This window comes from Rhinopithecus roxellana, chromosome 7, assembly GCF_007565055.1.
Source record: "Rhinopithecus roxellana isolate Shanxi Qingling chromosome 7, ASM756505v1, whole genome shotgun sequence".
Lineage (NCBI taxonomy): Eukaryota > Metazoa > Chordata > Mammalia > Primates > Cercopithecidae > Rhinopithecus > Rhinopithecus roxellana.
The window spans coordinates 22,321,427-22,336,599 of NC_044555.1; the positions used below are offsets into that span (position 1 = coordinate 22,321,427).

Sequence of the window (15,173 nt, forward strand, 5' to 3'; positions counted from 1 at the left end):
AGAAAAATGACCAGCATTACAGAAACCCTGCCCTTGCCATGTGCCCCTCCCACACGGCAGTCCTCTACTCTGGATAGCTTCTGTCTTTACTTTTGCCATTTCCTTGCTTCTCTTTGAAATGTAATCACTTGCATTTGTATTCTAAAATGATATAACTTGCTTGCCTGTTTTTGAACTTAGAGGCATAGAATCGTAATGAATGTTACGTGCATTTTTGTGTCTGGTATCTTTCACTCAGCATTAGGTTTGTGAGACTTTACCCACGTTGCTATCCAGTGTATTTTTTAAAAAGCCTTTTTTATATTTGCTTTTTCCCTTTTATACTTAGGACCCCTGTAACTCTAAATTCTTTTGGGTATTTCTACTTTTTCTTCTTGGACTTTCTGCTAAATGAAGATTAAGACTTGTCTGGACCCAGGTTTCCTGAGCTGACCCGACTGCCACCAGTTTGATGGCATTTGTTTAGATGAGACTACATCTTTAAGGCTTCTGTGCCCGGTTAAAAGTCTTCCTTTCTCCCAGGCTGGTCCAAAGGTCTGGTCACGTGACTCCAGCAGTGACATCACATTCTGACCGCCAGGGAACACTGGTAGTTCTTTAGGTGGTGTTTGTTGCTGTGAAAGGCAGAGAATGCAGCAAGTGCCCTTCTAAAGCACTTCAGACTGGGGCTTCTTTTGTAAAAGCTCCCCAACCTAAATGACCAAATGCGGGCTGCCAAGGTTATTTCTTCCTTGAGGCAGAAAAAAAGAAAACTGTGATTGAAGGTAAGCAGACTTGAGCCCGACCAAGGACTGAAGCATGCCCCCCCCCCCCCCCGGGAGCAGGGGGTCTGGAGAATCGCACACAGTCTGTTGTAGGATTCTAATCACTGCCTGCTCTTTGAGAGGGGCCTGACAATTGCGTTTCTAAGGAAACCGGACTACAAAGGAGGAGGATGCGGTGCTCATGTTACCTAGTGATGTAATAGGATTCTTTCTTTCCTGCTAGAAGCTGTTGCAGATCTTCATTTTGCCTTAATATCCTTAAAGGTGGGGGCCTTATTTGATAGATAGCGTAACATTAGATAGCTATCAGATGATTTTTAAAATCAGTTTCACAAAATCCTGTTTTTCCCCTTCTGAAAGGAAAACTCTTAAACCAGAGCAAATTCAACTGGAGCATTAACCTGCCTTAAAAAGTAAATATCTGGTTGTTTGGTGTCCTGTGTTCATGTCAGCATGGGACTTGAGAATTGAAACAGCTTGCCCTCCCCCACCTCCACACACACATACTTTATCCTTTTTCTGCACTCATTTCCTAGCTGGCTTTTTCCCTCTAAGCTCTCAAGCAACACACCAGCTTTCATCTTTATCGGTATGACACTGACATGATAGGAAATGCTGGGCTAGTGATTCAGCAGCCATCCATTTTACAGTCAGGTACGAATGAAGATATGGAAAGGACTTTGGTTTGTGGTTTTAAGATTAACTTGCTCACCTTTTCTACTCCACCCCCACCCCACCCCCACCCTACAGATGATTTGGACTCTGCAGAGTTTTTTCTTTCAAATATGCACCTTGCCTGTGAAAGGCGTGCTGACTTAAGTATTCAAAAGACTTACAATTGGTCAACCAATTGTAAGTACAGCTTGGGGTGTTCCTTCAAACTTTCCCCATAAGAGTGCTAAAGTTGTCTGTTTGGAGTTTACAGTGAAGATGGGGATGCAGATGGGAGGAGAGGGAGTCAGTTTAGGCCCACTTGGGCCTCCTCTGCAGAGGTATTCATTACCAAACAGTCTGGAGGAAGCCTTGTCCCTGCCAAGGTTGGTGCTGCAAATGTGAGCTTTGGCTGGGTGAATTAAATGATGACATTACTCTGCACTTTTCCCCAGTGTGCATTTGCATAGATTCCTCAGTACTGTTTTGTATTTTGTGTTTAATAGCAAAATCTTATTCCATCAGATGATGTTGCTGAAATATTTTGTCAAGTTTAAGCCTTGTGTGAGTATAGCTTGTGAGTTTAAAACTTTCTCCCCCATTCCCACCGTTCATCAAACAAATTTTGGTTCAGTTGATATTTACTGATTCTTGGATATGTGCTAGACACCGTAGAGAAGGGAACGATGAATCAGATATCGGGCTACCAGCAAAGAGCTTCTAGTCTAGAAAGGAAGATAAAGCATATGCAAAAGTAATTGTAATGAAAGTACCCAAAGCAAAGTAGATAAGGGACTATGGTGGGTGGGCAGGTGGATATGTTTCTTCCAGTTGAAGGATCAGAGAGGGACATTTCATCACTGAATCATGCACTGTTCTTTAAATCTTAGACTGTGCTGCATACTTAGAGCTCCTACAAGCCTGTTACGTCAGAGATCAAGTCTTATACCTATTGAAGGGAAATTTGTACATTCCAGCGAACTTGTGAAGAGGCCCACATGCTTTATTTGGAGTCCCCAGTCAGGCAAAAACCACTTCATAGGATTGAATTATTGCCTTATAAATGTAAAATGGTTCTTTTTTTTTTTTTTTTTTTTTTTTTGAGACGGAGTCTTGCTCTGCCGCCCAGGCTGGAGTGCAGTGGCCGGCTCTCAGCTCACTGCAAGCTCCGCCTCCCGGGTTCACGCCATTCTCCTGTCTCAGCCTCCCGAGTAGCTGGGACTACAGGCGCCCGCCTCGTCGCCCGGCTAGTTTTTTTTTTTTGTATTTTTTAGTAGAGACGGGGTTTCACCGTATTAGCCAGGATGGTCTCGATCTCCTGACCTCATGATCCGCCCGTCTCGGCCTCCCAAAGTGCTGGGATTACAGGCTTGAGCCACCGCGCCCGGCCGTAAAATGGTTCTTGATGTGATATGGCTGTAAGTGCCTTTGACCCTTTTCTTTCCCTTCCACAAACTGAAATACCTAAGCTGCTCCAACCTCCTTTTTGTCTTTTGTTTCATAAATCCTTTCCCATTGCACATCAACTCCTGTTGTTTCTCTCTTTGTACTGTCACTCTCATCTGTCGCTTTCCATTCACACTGCCTTTAGCCACTCATCATTTTGTGCCTACACCACAGAAACCTCTGAATGTAATGGATGTTCCTACCAGGTGACTGTATTCCTTTATCAACCCCAACTGTAGTCATCTGATAGTTTAAGGGCCTGCCTTTTGGAACCAAAAAGAACGTGTTAAAAATGTTAAGAGTTTCTGAAGTACTAATGTCTGTTTCTTGTTCAATACAGAGGACAAGTCATACAATGGTGGAGGAATAGGTTATTCAAATAGGATCATGGACTTCTTGGAGGAGCCAATCCCTGGTGTAGGGACCTATGATGATTTCAATACAATTGACTGGGTGAGAGAGAAGTCTCGAGACCGGGATAGGCACCGAGAGGTAAGACAAAAGATGACACTTGGGTAAGTGTTAGGAAATACAGGGGAAGAAATTGAAGATACATATTCTTTCTATTCTTTCCTTTCTTCAACCCTGGATGTGACTGAATCTGGTTTCTGTTGGCAATATAGGGTTTCATTTTTAAATTTGTTTTTAAAGACATCTTGCACATAATATTTTGAATTACACTTTAGGTTCTAGGGTACATGTGCACGACGTGCAGGTTTGTTACATATGTATACATGTGCCATGTTGGTGCTTGCACGTAATTTTTATCCTAAATTTTAAAAATTGTATTTAATGATTTATCTTCCTATAGTAAATAGTCGAAAAGGATCCTTACAGCAAAAAGGGATATAGATGCCTCTGAAGAGAGGTGAAAACAAACTTGGAGGAAGGTGGCAAAATAAATGTCAAAGATCTTCCTTTCCCATCTCATTTCTCTTTTATAGTTTTTTCCTTAATGCAGGATATTCATAACAAAGAAAAGTAAATGGTTTTCTGTTAAAGGAATAAAAGAAAAAAATCTCAGAGCCCTAGTGTTTACTGAGTTTACAAAGTAAACTCCTTGTGATTATTGCTCTTGTGCAACCATAAAACCAAAGTAAACTTATGCTTTCAACTCCAACAAAACCACAAGACCAGTTAAATTCAAATTGGGGACATTAACTTAATGTGATAGGTAATAGATGGTACTTATGGCTATGGCACAGGTTCTTTTGAATTTAGCAAGAGGATTTCCCCACTTCTCTCTTTTTGAAGTACCGTGAAAACTTCTCAGAGAGACCTGGCAAGGTCATTTGCCTTTAACTTGTTGCTGTGTATCATTTAAATTAGGGAATCACAATTTCTGGTTTGTAGAAGGGCCACATGGAGAGCTTATTAAAAAAAATAGGTGTCCAACCCCAGAGATTCTCAGTAGGTGGTTCTCTGGTGAGTCACTTCTTCAACCCACAATAGATATTATTATTTTTTTTCTTTCTTACTATTTCTGCTTGGACTCCAGATTTGAAATGTGATTTTTTAAGCTGCCCCATTCTCTCCCAAGTTCATGATTTCCTCCTCCTAGAACCAAGCAAATGTCTTGAGTAGTCAGATGGAGATTGCCTTTCATTCTTAAGCCTTTCCAGCTCCTGACTGGTTTTCTCATGACCACCTCAACCCAGGAGTCAGGTTGTCCCAAGTACAGGTTTTGAGAAATTCCTTCTTAATCCTTGGATATTTGGTGATCCCACTGAGTTTTCTTGCCACAACTCGAAAAGTTGATCACTATAAAGCATTTCATGTTTTTCATAAGATTTCTGCCATTTGGGAACATATACGCATATTCTTTTTATTGTTATGTATCAATTCATCAGGCAGGCTTTAGAATTTCTGCCATCTGTAATTTACCAGTTTGTCATCAGTCGCATATTCAACATATTATCCAGATTATGAGAGTCACCTGTGATATGACAAGTGTACACTTCCTTTTGTATTAATGGTTGCATCTGAGGCAAATGATGCCAATTAGAAATCCAAAACCAGTTAAATTGTGTTTATCAAATAGCCCAAGGGGGCTTTTTTTTTTTTTTTTTTTTTGCATTAACTGTTCATTATCAGAAGGGAAACAGTGTCACAGGGAAAAATGTAACTGTTCTTTTCAGTACTGAAACTGGAAACTTAGAGTCACATTTTAAAAAATGCTTTTGAAATTTTCAGAATAATTGATTGTTTGTGACGTTACCGTAGATAAGGTGGGGTAACTAAGTTGCTATTTCAAAGATAAGAAATAGAGGTACAGAGAAAGGGGAGGTACCAGTGACAAAACTGTCAGAATGTTGATTTTTAAAATGTAGGCTCTGAAGGGTTAAATTGTCAAGTCTAGGACTTACAAGATAAAACTTTCTGCACCTCCTGATAGCCTTGATGTTACCAGCAGGTTTTTGAAAATGAAAAGAGATACATTGTTGCTATCTATCACTTAGTATCTGTGACCACTGTACAATTAGAGGTTTGTGGGATTAAGTCTGGGAATTTGCCTGACCTGAACCACAGCCCCCAGGTATTAAGCCTCAGTTTGTACTTTTATCACTCAAATAAGCCTGTGTTTGTTTATTATTTGAAAAACATTGAAACTATTTGCTGTGAGTCAAGAGATTGTCCTTGGAATATCTGATGTCCAGGACAGAAAGATACCACTGCAGTAAGCAAAACAAGTTGATGCTGTAAGAAATGAGCAGCTTGGGCGGAAGCTCTGAATAAGGGACTTGTGGGCATTACAATACTGTAGATGAAGGTGGGGTTTCAGTAAACCTCAAAGTTGTTAGTGAAACTGGTTGAGCTAAAGATTATGTGAAAAGTAGCTCTAAATTGGTCTCTATTCTCCAGTGATTTGTCTTTGTATTTCTTTGTTGAACAGTTTTTAAGTAAAAAAAGGGTGTGCCGGGCGCGGTGGCTCACGCCTGTAATCCCAGTACTTTGGGAGGCCGAGATGGGCGGATCACTAGGTCAGGAGATCGAGACCATCCTGGCTAACACGGTGAAACCCCGTCTCTACTAAAAAAATACAAAAAACTAGCCGGGCGAGGTGGCAGGCGCCTGTAGTCCCAGCTACTCAGGAGGCTGAGGCAGGAGAATGGCGTGAACCCGGGAGGTGGAGCTTGCAGTGAGCTGAGATCCGGCCACTGCACTCCAGCCTGGGCGACAGAGCGAGACTCCATCTCAAAAAAAAAAAAAGAAAAGAAAAAAAGAAAAAAGGGTGTGTGTAGAGTGTACCAATGTTTTCTCATTTTCCCCTAGATTACCAATAAAAGCAAAGAGTCAACATGGGCCTTAATTCACAGTGTGAGTGATGCTTTTTCCGGCTGGTTGTTGATGCTCCTTATTGGGCTTTTATCAGGTATGGTAAACTGTTAGTTTTCAAAACAAATCTCCTAAAATTGTGGTATGTCTCTCCCGTAAGTCCTGAGCTGAGTCAGGTACTGTGTTTTCCTATTTTTCTACCTTAAATGAATTGCTGGTGAACCTTGTAGAAGCTTGATGTCCCCATCTGTAAAGGGTACTAATACCTGCAATTCTTACCTTAAATAAATGAGGAAATGCATTTAAATGTATTTTGTACACTATAAAATACTGTATCCATTTTAAGGTGATGTTCGCCCTTTGGTGCTTGTTTTGAGGAAGAGCCCTTCTGTTGGAGACAGTTTTTTTTTTTTTTTTTTTTTTTTTTTTTTTTTTTTTTTTTTTTTTTTTCTTAAATGTATACTGCATGGGTTTTAGGAGATAAGATGTGGAAGAGGACTTCCTGAGACATTTTATGGGTGTTTCTTAAACATCTACTCTCTCATTTGGTGATGCAGAAAAGCATGTAAGATATGGCTCATACTCCCAAGAAGCTTATGATCTCATTCTTTCACAGTGGCTGGGGGTGGAATGGTGCCACCTTGCCCTGTAAACTCCATCAATCTCCCCTGCCACTCCAAATAATATACAGTCTCACTAAAAATGGTATAGTTGCTGTACAAATACAGCTTTCAACCAAGTTCCCAAGAAGGTTTCTCACCCAGTGGAGGAAGCAGGGGGCCAAGGACACTAGATAGAGATGGTAAGAGGTGTGTCCTTATGGCATTAAAGGATAGGGCCTAGGCAAATCTGTAATCCTGAGCTGAAAGAGAAGTTAGGTGGAAACCTGGAGGTGGAAGGTATACAGTGGTAGTTAACAGCGAGTAGATGCTCTAGTTTTAGGCTGCCTGGATTTGAATCCAAGCCCCACCACTTGATAGTTTTGTGGCTTTGAGCAAGTTTCTTAACCCCTGGAAGCCTTAGTTTACTGCTCTGTAAAATGGTGATAATCAAAGTCCCTATGTTAGAAGTTTGCTGTGAGGATTAAATGAGATATAGCACATAATAGCACTTATTAAGCACAGCAGCCAGTTGTTAATGTTGCTGCTGCTGCCGTTACCAAGAGAGAATAATTCATGAGCCATGAAGTAGAACGTGACTGTAGCAAATGAGGAATGGCTTATCTATAGCTGGGTTTTCAAAAATTGTGTAGGGCAGGGATTGGCAAACTTATGCTGTAAAGAAGCCAGATAGTAAATATTTTAGGATTTGTGGGTCAAGTGTTCTCTGTAGCACCCACTCCATTCTGCTGATGTGGCATGAAAGCAGCCGTAGACCATAGGTAAACAAACAAGCCTAGCTGTGACCAGAAAAACTTTATTTGCAAAAATAGGAGATAGGCAGGATTTGGCCCTTGGGCTATAGTTTGCCAACCCATGGCCTGGGGTGTTAACTCTGCCCCTTCTGGCTCTTACAGGAGAGAGAACATGGTCTGGCTGTTTGGAGCTGCCTAATAATAGACTGGGTGGTCTGTAATGCTAAGTATTGCAGAGAGACTGAGGAAAAGGAAGATGGCTGAGAAAAGATTATATGACCTAGCAGTTAGGAACACAGCAGTTACCTTGAAAAGCCATCTCAGAAAAATATTAGGAGCTAAATCTATTCGGTTGGTGCAAAAGTAATTGTATTACTTTTAATGGCAAAAACCGCAATTGCTTTTGCACCAGCCTAATAGATTTCAAGGGAAGGCAACCACTGTAGAAGTTTTGGTAGTCATAGGAGAGAGAGGAAAGGTAAAGGCTTGAAATGATAACAAGGACAAGGGACAGCATTTTATTCTTCAGGGTAGGGGAAACCTAATAAAATTTGTGACCAGAGAAGAAAGAACTGACTCTGGGGAGGAGGAGAGGTAGAAGGAGAGGATTGAGGGTACCAGTGTTAGGTGAAATAAGACATGCACACATGAAACAACCAGAGAATAAGCCAAACTGCATAACATCATGGTAATTTTCTGAATCCAGGCAGTAAGAGTTAGAAGGCAGAGAAGATTGTGGACCGGAGTGGCCAAGAGTAGGTGTCAAACAATGTGTTAGATTTGACTAGATTCTTCAAATATGTAAATAACCTGTGTTAACACTTTTAGCACCTACCAAAACATACACATGACATGGCCTCCCGCCTGTTGGAATGTAGGCATAATATCCTCAAACTTTTAATGTATTTCTTGTCACTAGGTGGTCAGTGAATATTTTTCTTTCCCTTGTACACACAGGGTATTTTGTTTTTAAGCATTGGAGAGCAACAATAGAAGCAGTGTGTCTGAATGCTGGAACAGTCTGGGAATTCAGAGACTGAATTTTATGATGGCTTTACTGTTTCCCTAAAGCATGATTCTGGGCCATTTAATTTCTTTATGCCAGAGTTTCTTCATCTGGAGGACAGAAATGATGAGAAGACCAGAATCTAAAGTACTATAACTGTCTTAACCCTATCAGTCTATTAGCCACAGTACATAAGACCCCAGTTCACGATTCCATTTCCTCATCATTTTCTTTGGTGAATGTTCTGTGTATAATACTGTTTGCTCTTTCTCAGTAAGAAAACTTCAGGATGTTCATGTCCTAGGTTCAGGAGGCTTCAACATGTCTATAGCTTCATCTCACCTTCCATGAACATCACAGTTTGTGCTTTGATAAATTCAGCTCCTTTAGCCTAGAATGCCTTCCTGCCATTGCTCAAATTCCCTTGTCCATGGAGCACAATCCTGCTATCAGGGCTTAGCCCTTCTCCCCATAATCTTCGTCAGCTCTCCTCTCTAAGCAATCTCAAATAAACATCATAGAATATTCCTCAATGTTGGGCAATTCACATTTTCTGAATCTTGTGTGTATATATATATATATATATATATATATATATATATATATATATATATGTGTGTGAAAATAAAAGAATCTTTAATACACTTGACTCTTTAGGGATCAGTATTCATAAAGTTGAAGTCAAAATAGTGTTTTTGTCCTCTTAGTTCAGCGTAAAGACAGGCCCACTAGCCCCTTGCTCCCACTCACCCATTTTGCTTTCCCTAAGTGCCTTCTATATAGAAATTCTACAGATGGCAATGTTTAGTGCAGAGATAATAAGTGAAAATCAAGCAAACACACAATGAGAAAGAGGTTACAGGTGGAATGGGGAAGTATGTGCTCATCTGTTGCTTTGATTCCTTTCCCCTCATTTTCTCTGACAAAGCTTATTCTGAGGACCAAAGAACAGTTTCTGAGATTCAGTTTAACTTTGGCCTTTCCCTCCCTCCCCACAAATCAGGTTCATTAGCTGGTTTGATAGACATCTCTGCTCATTGGATGACAGACTTAAAAGAAGGTATATGCACAGGGGGATTCTGGTTTAACCATGAACATTGTTGCTGGAACTCTGATCATGTCACCTTTGAAGAGAGAGACAAATGTCCAGAGTGGAATAGTTGGTCCCAGCTTATCATCAGCACAGATGAGGTAACGTGTAGTGATGTTTTATGAGCCATTGACTTTTATTCTTACATTTATTTTGTTTCTTATACTGTGCTCACAGCAATTGCGGAATCTTCCTTTATTTTCCTTTCCACAGAAAGGGGAACCAGTACCAGCTGCCTTTCTCTGTGGTTTAAGTGCAGCTCTATTTCCATTTCTGCTGATGTGTGGAGTCATTTGACGCTTATGTTTAAAATGGTTTTTTGTTAGCTTTAATAAGCCTGGTGTTTCTTCTTTGGTACTAGTACATAGTGTGACTGAATTTCTCTTTTTCTAATAATTTCAAAAGAAGTGTCGGCAGCCAACAGGTGAGCTATAATTTCTAATGAAGGATGGAGTGGGTTAAAAATGTGTTTATGCATATAGATACAAAAAGTGATTTTCCCTGAGCATTACATTAGAACATTGAAAAAAGTACAATGCATTCCATGTCAAAATAACAGAAACCCAGGAATAAAATTGCCTATCATCCCATTTTGTGATCAGATCAATATTTTAATTTGTCCTTGTTGTCTAGCACTTTTTTTTTTTCTTGAAACAGGGTCTTTCCCTGTCACCCAGGCTGGAGTACAGTGACACAACCATAGCTCACCGCTACAGCCTCGACCTCCTAGCCTCAAGCAATGCTCCCACCAATCCTCCTCAGGAGTAGCTGGGACTAAAGGCGTGCACCACCACACCTAGATTATTTACTTACTTATTTATTTATTTATTTTGTAAAAATGGAGTCTTACTGTGTTGCCTAGGCTGGTCTCTAACTCTTTGGCTCAAGTGACCCTCCTGCCTTGGCCTTCCAGAATGCTGAGATTACAGGCATGAGCCACTGTGCTTGACCTAGCATATGTTTTTTGATGCTAAGGTAACTTTGCTTATTTTTCAGTTCCTTACCTTTCTTTTACCACTCAGTTATATGTTTGATCTCTCCCACTGAAAACAAAAGCACACAAAGCAAAAAAACTCTCAGCTCCCAATTCCACCCTGACTTCCGCCAACAAAGACAGGTACCATCTTAGTTCACTACTCATCTATTTTGTTAGTGAGGGAAACAAGACTAGGATGTATGTTTGTACTTTTAAACATTTATATTACCCACCTTGGTCTACAAACAATTTGAGGTGGCATGTGCACACACATACACAAACACAAACAGTCCAGGGAAAAGGAGGATAGGAAAAGAATAAAGATAGAAATAGGAGTGTTTATATACATATATGACTATGCATATTGGCTTAGGTAAAGGGTTCAATAAAAGGGATAGATACATGCTGTATGTTTGAGAGGGTTTAGGTCTATGCTTCTCAAACTAGGGTAAGGTCAGCATGCCAGAGGGTAGGTGGAACCATAGGACAAACGTTATTTGCCTTCCCAGAGCATTACTTTTTTCTGAATATTTGGCATTTTTTTCAAAAATTATGTGTAAATAATCATTTAAAATGGAATGCAAAATTTCATACTTGTTAAGAAAAAACAAAATCTTTCAGCTCTGCTGCCGGGTACCCTGTCCCATACTCTGATGCCTTTGTTTACTCTCTCCTAGATTAGGAGAACTTAGGTAGAAAAGTTTGAGAAGTCCTGTGACTTAGGGTGAGAGAGAGAGAGAGAGTGAGTATTTCCCTTGCTTTTGGGGAGATTCTTTTATTTTAAACATAATTGGCCAGGCATGGTGGTCTGTAATCCCAGCACTTTGGGAGGCCGAGGTGGGTGGATCACCTGAGGTCAAGCGTTTGAGACCAGCCTGGCAAACATGGTGAAACCCTGTCTCTACAAATATATATATATGGATGCCAGGTGTGGTGGTGAGCACCTGTAATCCCAGCTACTCGGGAGGCTGAAGAAGGAGAATCGCTTGAACCTGGGAGGCAGAGGTTGCAGTGAGCCGTGATTGTGCCACTGCACTCCAGCCTGGGCGACAGAGTGAGACTCTAACTCAAAAAAAAAAAAAAAAAAAAAATCCTCTCCTCCAAGGACTGAGTGAGGTGTGCCTCATGCCTGGAATCCCAGCACTTTGGGAGGCTGAGGAGGGAGGATCCCTTGGGGCCAGGAGTTTGAGGCCAGCCTGGGCAATATAGCAAGACCCCTGTGTCTAAAAATAAAAAAACTGGGCATGGTAGCAACCACCTATAGTCCCAGCTACTCAGAAGGTGAGGTGGGAGGATTCCCTGAACTCAGGAGATCCAGGCTGTAATGAGCAATGATAGTGCCACTGCACTCCAGCCTGGGCAATGGAATGAGATACTGTCACACACACACACACAAAAGTAATTACAGATTCATAGGAAGTTGCAAAACAGTGTACAAGGAGGTCCTCAGTACCTTTCCCCCGAGCCTTCCCTCCCTCAGTGGCAACAGCTTGCGTAACTGTAGTACCACAGCAAAACCAGAAAATTGACATAGGTACAATCCACAGGCTTTATTTCACCAGTTTTACACACATTGATTTATGTATGTATTTTTGTGTGTGTGTATGCACACACGCATGTAGTTCATTGCAATTTTATCCCATGTGGACATTTGTTTAACCACCACCACAGTCAAGATTTAGAACTGTTCTATCACTGCAGGGCTCCCTCATGCTGCCCCTTTATATGTGTGTAAGTGTTCCAACAGTTACTTTAAAACTGGAGCTTGAGATTTGCTCAGGTGACAAATTTCTCCGGCTCTTCTTTTTTATGAATGAAATCCTTCCCTGGGGAAAGAGTCCTTTAGGTTTCGTTTTTTGTTTTGTTTTGTTTTTTGAGATGGAGTCTCGCTCTGTCGCCCAGGCTGGAGTGCAGTGGCACGATCTTGGCTCACTGCAAACTCCGTCTCCCGGATTCACGCCATTCTCCTGCCTCAGCCTCCCGAGTAGCTGGGACTACAGGTGCCCGCCACCTCGCCCGTCTAGCTTTTTGTATTTTTTAGTAGAGACGGGGTTTCACCATGTTAGCCAGGATGGTCTTGATCTCCTGACCTCGTGATCCACCTGCCTCGGCCTCCTCTAGGTTTTAAGAAGCCTTCTCCAAATGGCAGGAAATTGGCCTCCTGGTCTCTGCCTCTGGCCAGTTTGAGTTACTTTTCCTTTCACTCCTTTACCCTCTATGTTTCCTACCTCTGCAGTCTTCTTCCTCCTTAGCGACATTGGAAAGGCAAAGAAATAGCAATCATGTGTTCCTCTGAGGGCCTAAGATAATGGAAAACCTGTGTCAAATTTACAACTCAGAAAATTCCTGAGCATTCTGGTTCTCTTTGTCTAGTTCAGTGAGTTACTTTAATGGTGTTTTGTGTTTTGAAAAGTCAAAAGTCCATTGAGTTTTGTATTTTATGTAAGTTGAGCGAGTTGCAATTCATAATATTTCTACCAGTAAGCATAACTTCCTAATCAAATTGCTTTTTTTGTAAGACATGACTATTTGCAGGCCCTTTAATATGGATGAATCTTTCCTGCTGGTCAGAGCTAGATTTCTTTTGTGGCATGCTTCATTTATCACAGGGGAATAGTCTCAAAAAGTATATTCTTTCCATTTTAAAAATAGTTGTTTCCATTTTATTTATTTGTATCTGGTATTGCCAGGGTCCGAAACTTTCTATTTATATGGTTGTTGCTGAGTCTGTGGTACTAAAATTTTCTTGAAGATGTAGTTATATGTGGACTCTAAAAAAGAAAGCTGAGTAAACAGAACCAGAGAGCAGAATGGTGGTTACGTGGGGCATGGAGGAGGAGGAAATGGGGAGAAGTGAGCCAAAGGGTACAAATTTGCAGTAAGGTAGGGTGAATAAATCTAGAGAGCTAATGTACAGTAGAGTTAATAATGCTGTATACTAAAAATTTGCTAAGAGTAGATTTTAGATGCTCTTAACCTCACATACAAAGAAAGGTAACTATGGAAGGTGATTTGCGTGTAAGTTTATTTCAATGTGGTAACAAATTCACTGTGTATGTATATAAAACATCATGTTGTACACCTTAAATACATACAATAAAAAATTTTAAAAAGTAAAGAAAAACCAAACACTCAAAATTTTGTTACTATAAACTATGAGAATTTGGCACCAAGGTAGGTAGCCAAAGGTGAATTTAGTGGAACTTTAGATCTGCTCTTCACTTGAAATGTGAAGCCAAGGTTCAGCCATTCCAAAAAAGGGGGAGGAGGTGCTCTTAAGACTCTTGGTAAAATGACATGGAATCGTATATATTTGACTACAAAACCCATCAAAGCACTCATATAGAAAGAGAATTTTGTTTCAAGGTTTTCAGTTTGCTCTTTTCCTTGTTCATCCTTAGAATCCATGGTAAATTTCCTTTGGGTATAGCAAAGCATCTCATTTTCAGTACTAGGTGGCCTGACAGTGTTTCAGTAGTTGACAATTCAGAAAGAAACATCTTGAACAATTTAATCTTGGTGGTTTTTTTTTGTTTGTTTTTTTTGTTTGTTTGTTTTTTTGGACTTTTTTTTTCCTGAAAAAAACATTACTCAGAAGAGCTGCATGTCTCACTGAAGCCGTCTAGGCTAAAACAAGCTTCTTTTTCCCCCTGTTCCAGGGAGCCTTTGCCTACATAGTCAATTATTTCATGTACGTCCTCTGGGCTCTCCTATTTGCCTTCCTTGCCGTATCTCTTGTCAAGGTGTTTGCGCCTTATGCCTGTGGCTCTGGAATCCCTGAGGTGAGTCTGTTAAAATGGTTTATAAATGGTTACAATATGAATACTTTTTGGTTAAAATCTCTTAATATGTATTCCAGCACATACCACAATTTGATGAATGTTAAACAGGATCGGATCCTGAGGCCCTTTAAGGCCTAGGTCTTTCCACAAGTCCCTCTCAGCCTGGGCTACCTGGAAATTAAAGGGAGTTGATTCTTAGCCTCCTGAGGGTTCCTGTTGAGCCAGGCGCTGAAAAACCTACCCTGTTCACTATCCAAAAAGCTTCCAGAGTATATCCCAAGATTCTGAAAAAGCAATGTTATTGTCAGCTTTTTCAGAGCAAAAGAAAGAAAATCATTTGGTACCTTTCCCACAGTATGATTTAGGCTACATGGGGTGGTTAAAACCCTGTTTCTAACTACTTTTGGCTTAGATTGCTTGACAGTGACTGAAGACACTGAGACTTAGATTACCAGGATGACTTTGCCCTTCCCCGTTTCCTGACCAGGTAATAAGTCACTTTTTTTTTTTTTTTTTTTTTTTTTTAAGCCAGGGAATCAAGACTATACCTAACCTTTAAGGTTGTTTCAGGGACATTAGCCTTGTCTTCTCAAAACATGCCTCTTGGGCTACCACGTTGTAACATGAGGCAAACACCTATCCCTCCCTCATCAGCTCCTCCTTCATATATGCACACTCTCATACTTACAATACATCCTGGTCTAGCTATCACTCCCCTCCCCCTAAAAAGAGGGAGAACATGAAAACTTAAAGAAGAGTTCTTGCTTTCTTCGGCTCCTGGGCTCCCTTCCAAACAGGGATCACTGTAGGTCAAGCATTTATATGTCA

The 15,173-nt window shown here is 40.7% G+C and overlaps 1 protein-coding gene across 2 annotated transcripts in view; it reads left to right on the forward strand.

Annotated features, from left to right (window-relative positions):
* Positions 1 to 15,173, forward strand: part of CLCN5 (chloride voltage-gated channel 5) — a 173,936-nt gene that overhangs the window by 140,723 nt on the left and 18,040 nt on the right. For both annotated transcript variants that reach the window (XM_030934234.1, XM_030934235.1), the window contains exons 5-8: positions 3,202 to 3,353; positions 6,135 to 6,234; positions 9,501 to 9,688; positions 14,223 to 14,345. In XM_030934234.1, the coding sequence (XP_030790094.1) occupies positions 3,202 to 3,353; positions 6,135 to 6,234; positions 9,501 to 9,688; positions 14,223 to 14,345 (563 nt within the window). The remainder of the gene's footprint in view (positions 1 to 3,201; positions 3,354 to 6,134; positions 6,235 to 9,500; positions 9,689 to 14,222; positions 14,346 to 15,173) is intronic.